This window comes from Zingiber officinale, chromosome 8A, assembly GCF_018446385.1.
Source record: "Zingiber officinale cultivar Zhangliang chromosome 8A, Zo_v1.1, whole genome shotgun sequence".
Taxonomy (NCBI): domain Eukaryota; kingdom Viridiplantae; phylum Streptophyta; class Magnoliopsida; order Zingiberales; family Zingiberaceae; genus Zingiber; species Zingiber officinale.
In genome coordinates this window covers 123,982,384-123,988,438 of record NC_056000.1, presented here as the reverse complement: position 1 = coordinate 123,988,438, position 6,055 = coordinate 123,982,384, and the positions used below count along the sequence as shown (strand labels likewise).

At 42.7% G+C, this 6,055-nt stretch overlaps 1 protein-coding gene across 1 annotated transcript; it reads left to right on the top strand.

The window, feature by feature from the left end:
* Positions 1-315: 315 nt before the first annotated feature.
* On the top strand, positions 316-2,612 carry LOC122010099. Its single transcript, XM_042566501.1, has 2 exons — positions 316-1,942; positions 2,031-2,612. Exons 1-2 carry the CDS (start codon positions 419-421, stop codon positions 2,157-2,159), a joined length of 1,653 nt encoding a protein of 550 aa, XP_042422435.1. The 5' UTR covers positions 316-418; the 3' UTR covers positions 2,160-2,612.
* The last annotated feature ends 3,443 nt before the right edge of the window (positions 2,613-6,055 follow it).

Genomic DNA, 6,055 nt, shown 5'->3' with positions numbered 1-6,055 from the left:
TTCTAATTGATTAATGAAAAAAGTTCTCAATATCACAAAACTCTAGATTACTAATTGATTAATAATTTTTTTTAAATAATATGTTGTAGCTGATTCTTGAAGTATAGATCACTAATTAATATGTTTATATAAATTATTAATAAATTTTAAAATTATTTTCAATAAATAAAAAAAATATTAGCATAATTTTATTTTGAGTTTCATTAAGATTAATTAGTAAATGAGACAGTTATTAATGGTAAGATATCTATCCCTCTACTTCCTTCCTCTATATATTCGTCCCTCTCCTCTCTCTCTCTCTCTCTCCTCCCTCCACGGCCTGCTCCTCCCATCGCTTCCTACTGCTCTTTCGTTTAGCTACTGCGGATATTTTTCCCCCGGCCGGCCGATCGAGGACTATGGATCAGGAGCAGCATTAATGAAGGACTGCGGCGGTGGCGGAAACCACAAGGCGCCCACCGACGCCGTCAAATCTCCCTCTTCCCTTCTCTGCGGCGTCTTCGGCGCCGGTGGCCATCACCATCGCCGCAATTGTAAGACCTCGCTCCCGCAATCCAGCCGGTACCCCAGAGACTGCAAGCCATACTTCCTCTTCCACCGCCTCTTTGTTTTCCTCCTCTTTCTTCTCCTTTTGTACTTCTTCTACACCTACAGCCTCCTCTCCTCCTCCCCCTTGCCTTCCTGCGACGACGATGCCGTCGTCCGCCTCTCCAACTTCAGCACCGACGTTGCCGACCGTACCTTCGCCAGATCCTCGCCTTCGCCGCCCGCGTCTGGGCCCCAATCCACTGCGACGGACCTGCAGCACATTGTGTTCGGCATCGCCGCCTCCGCCAAGCTGTGGGAGAAGCGCAAGGCCTACATCAAGGTCTGGTGGCGGCCGCGGCGGATGCGCGGCTTTGTCTGGCTCGACAAGGCGGTCAAGGAGATGAAAGCCAAGGATCCCACTCTCCCGGATCTCAAGATCTCCGGCGACACCTCTCGCTTCCCTTACACGCATCGGAAGGGCGACCGCTCCGCCATCCGCATCTCCCGCATCGTCTCCGAGACATTCCGCCTCGGTCTCCCCAATGTGCGCTGGTTCGTCATGGGGGATGATGATACAGTGTTCCTCCCCGACAATCTCGCCCGCGTCCTCTCTCGATTCGACCACCGGCAGCCCTATTACATCGGCTCCCTTTCCGAGTCCCATCTCCAGAACATTTTCTTCTCCTACAGCATGGCCTACGGAGGCGGCGGGTTCGCCATCAGCGCCCCTCTCGCTGCCTCTCTCGCCAGAGTCCAGGACCGCTGCCTCCGTCGGTACCCGGCTCTCTACGGCAGCGACGACCGGATCCAAGCTTGCATGGCGGAGCTCGGGGTCCCCCTCACCCGGCATCCTGGTTTCCACCAGTACGACGTCTACGGCGACCTCCTCGGCCTCCTCGCCGCTCACCCTGTCACCCCTCTCCTCTCCCTGCACCACCTCGACGTCGTACAACCTCTCTTCCCCGGGGAAACCCGGCCCGCCGCCCTCCGCCTCCTCTTCAACGGCCCCGTCCGCCTCGACTCCGCCGGGGTGATCCAGCAGTCCATTTGCTACGACACCGAGCGTCTCTGGACGGTGTCCGTCTCCTGGGGCTTCGTCGTCACGGTGGTCCGCGGGGTGATGTCGCCGCGTGAAATGGAGACGCCGACGCGGACTTTCCTCAACTGGTACCGCCGGGCGGACTACACAGCCTACGCGTTCAACACCCGGCCGGTGGCGCGCAACCCGTGCCAAAAGCCGTACGTCTACTACCTCGCCTCCGCCCGCTACGACAACTCCAGCCGCACCACCGTGACGGAGTACGCGCTCCGCCGGGAGACCCGCCCGACGTGCCGATGGCGGCTGGCCGACCCGTCGGCGCTCGTGGACCGCGTCGTCGTCTACAAGAAACCCGACCCCGGCCTATGGGACAGAGTACTCAAAACCGCCATTAACTCATCTCTTAATTGTCCAACCCTCCTTGCGCAATTGATTGCTCACCACCATTAACGTACTGTGGCAGGCACCGAGAAGGAACTGCTGCAGGGTATTGTCGGCAGCGAAGGATGGGAAGAAGCGGCGGCGGATGGCGATGGAGGTAGGGACGTGCACAGAAGGTGAGATCAGTGAGATAAGCAAGCAGCGAGGTTAGTTTCCATTAGCCCAAGCGCCAGAGGTGCTTGGTGAAATGTCCCCTGCTAAAATTCATGCTAGATTATGATGATGTTGTAAAAATTATAAATTCTTTGTTCATCATCAATCTCGCCTGTGCTATTTGGCACTGGCAATGGTGGTGCTGATGTGCACGCCCGCCGTGTGACAACTCCTCCGGCTTCTCCTCTCCGGAGGCGAATGATGTCAGTGACCGTTTTCTTCAAGCCTATGCTCCAAGAGCGAGGACGATGGATCCCCTTCTGCGGAGTATTGATCTTGAGAAGTGTGAAATGGGTTTCCTTGGACTACGGGTCAGCTCAGCACACTATTCTTGGTTCTCCGTAGTATCCGGCGAGACTCGTTAATGATTTTGTCGTTGCATTCGAACAACTTTTTGATCACGATGAATCTGTGCAACCTTTTCTTTCTGTTTGTCTTTTTTTTTGTTTTGTGTTACATAAATATCCATCGGTACATGGTATTCATCTTCGTAGAATCGAATATTTTTTATATTAATATTTTTTTTTCATGCAATCCCATTATTATTAATATATTAAAATTAATATATATATATATATATATATATATATATATATATATATATATATTTTTTTTTTGATATGTTGAGCGACATTTTGTGCGTGATCGTGAGCGACATTTTGTGCGTGATCGTGAGCGACATTTTGCAACATTTTTTTCTCTCTTTCTTTTTAAATTAAAATAATGTTTTATCTTCTCTCTCCTATTATTACATGTAAAAAATTATTATGGTAGTGATGATAAACTTGTAGCAGCTACTATATAGCAATAACTATTACAACTTGCAACAGTTACTATGTAATAGCTGCTACAACAGTGATGATACAACGTTGTAGCAGCTATTATGCAGTAGCTGCTATAACTTGTAGTAGTTATTATGCAGTAGTTGTTACAACGCTGCAGAAGCTGCTACAACGGTGCAGTAGCTGCTACAGCGGTGCAGAAGCTGCTACAGCGGTGCAGAAGTTGCTACATCGGTACAGTAGCTGCTACAGCAGTACAGAAGTTGCTGCAACATAGTGGTTACACAATAACACTGCTATACGTTATAGCAGCTACTATACAGAAGCTGCTAGAACGTGTAGCAGCTATTATGTAGTAGCTACTATAATGTTGTAGTAACTACATCACCTTTAAAAATTAGCAGCATAGTGATTGTTGCATGCAATGAGATAAGAAAGAGATTAAAAAATTTTAAAGTTGCATGCAAATAAGAGAGAAAAGTTATTGCATGCAGATGAGAGAGAGATTAAAAAAATTAGGGTTTGATCGCGTAAGATAGCCCACGTCGGATTTCGTTCACGATTGCGCATATATATGTTAGAGTGTATACTAAAAGTCTAGCTTTTGGTATAAATATTTATCTAGAAATAAGAATCACATTGGTCAAATGACTACATTTATGATAAATGTAGTTGTTCAATTAATTTATATTGTAGATAACATGGTGTGTGATGTCACACAGAGAGGATCATGTTATCAGTACCTTATAAATTATAAACAGTAGCTCACGACCATAATGGAAATGAACAAACCATTGGAAGGTCGTAGTGTAATTAGGTATTAGTATATCTTAAACTATATAATTACACTAGTACACTTAGAGTGTATTGAGTAGGATCATTAGAGGTCGTTTCTTTTATACTGACTTTATAAAGAAACAAAGACCTCAGTTATTATGGAAGTGTGTGCTCTTAAATCATAATATAATAACAAGCACATATATTTGATATTTATTTCTTTAATTTATCAATGGGTGAGATTTAGTTCGATGAATCAATAAGCCCGATAAGTTGGGAAATGATATCACTTATAGTGTGTATTGTTGATTATAGAAGGAAACTGTGTCCTAGTGATCTAGGTTGAGAATGTCCTCAAGATGAGCTCATAAGGATTGTCATGTTAAACCCTGCAGGTGGACTTAGTCCGACATGACGATGAAGTTGAGTGGTACTACTCTTGGAGCTAGATATTAATTAAGTGAGTTGTCAGTAACTCATTTAATTAGTGGATATTCGATATCTTAAACACAATGAGATTAATGCACTCATAATAAGAAGGAGTCCATAATGTAATTTGGGATTGGTGCGATAGTTCAATAATAACTCTTTAGTGGTATGAATTATTATTGATGAACTTGAGTTGGGTGTTCGGGGCGAACACGGGATGCTTATTTTCATCGGGAGACCAAAACCAATTCCTCCTCTCGGTCCCTATCGTAGCCTCTAGTATATAGAGATTTATACCCACCGCATATCCACCTTCTTACCCATCCAATGGGGGCCGGCCAAGCTAGCTTGGAACCCAAGCTAGGGCCAAGACCAAGTGGATGAGCCAAGATGGTGGCCGGCCAAAGCATGGGTCCCAAGCTTAGGTGGCCGGCCACTAGAATATTAAAAAGGATTTTTATTAAAATTATTTCTTATGTGGATATCATGGTTTTAAAAGAGAGTTTAAAAATTAAAAATTTCCTTTTATAGCTTTCTACAAAAGATTAAGAGAAGAAATTAATCTCTTTCCTTATTTGTAGTTTAAAAGGATGGTTTTAATTTTTGGTAAAAACTTTCCTTATTTGTAAATCATCTACATGTTTAAAAGAGAGTTTAAAATTTGAAATCTTTCCTTATTTGTTGATTAAAGGAGGATTTTAAATTTTAAGAAAACTTTCCTTTTTAACCATGTTCATGATTTAAAAGAAAGTTTAAAAATTAATAATTCTCTTTTATTAGTTTCTACAAAAGATTAAGAAAAGATTTGATATCTTTCCTTATTTGTAGATTAAGAGAGATTTTAAATTTTTAGAGATAACTTTCTTTTTATCCACATGTTTAAAAGAAAGATTTTAATTTATTAAATTTCTTTTTTTATTAACCACCATGAAGGAAAAAATTATTTGAGAAATTTTTATAAATTTCCGGAAGCAAATTAGGAAGTTTTAATTCTTGTGTGAATTAAAATTTCCTTGATTAAAGGGATTAAGGTGGCCGGCCATTACAAATAGAAAAGAAAAATTATTTTTAATTAAATAAAATTTCCTTTTTAATGGCAAAAGAATTAAGAAAGTTTTTATTAAATTTTCCTTATTTGCCAAGACCAAGGATTGTAAAAGAAGGGGTAGAGGAGGCTTCAAGGTGAATGTCTCATTTATTTTTCTCCCTCTTTTCTTCTTTGGGTGTGGCTGGCCCTTTCTTTTCTCTCCTCTCCTTTATGTGGCCGAAACTTTCTCATGGTGGAGTTAGCTTTGGTGGCCGGATCTAAGAAGGAGAAGAAGGAGAGAAAAGAAGCCTCTTTTCTAGCATCCCTTGGAGCATGGTGGTGGTGGTCGAACCTCTTCATCCTAGAAGAAGTTTTGATGGCCGAAACTTGCAAGGAAGAAGAAGGTGCTTGGTGGTTCTCATCTCGGAAGATCGTTGCCCACACAACGTCAGAGGTTAGAAGAGGAATACGGTAGAAGATCAAGAGGTCTTTCTAAAAGGTATAACTAGTATTTTTTTCTTTCCGCATCATACTAGTTATTTTTGGAAATAATACCAAATACAAGAGGCATGCGATTCTAGTATTTCGAATATGTTTTTCGATGTTGTGTTCTTTTGTTTTTTTTTTCCTTGTGATTTGATTGTTCTTTTCGGTTAACCTAAAGTTATTTTAGGAAATTAAATATTAGCTTTCCATAAAAGGTTTTGTCTAGTCGGTGGTGGTTGCTCCCATATCCAAGAAGGTCATGTGCCTCGCCACGTCAGTACTGGGAACCAATTATGGAAATTAATATTTAATGGAATTAATAACTTAAGGTGATTTGGGTCGAACGTGTTAAGTTCCGCAGGAGACCCAAGTCAAAACCTAAAAGAACGAATA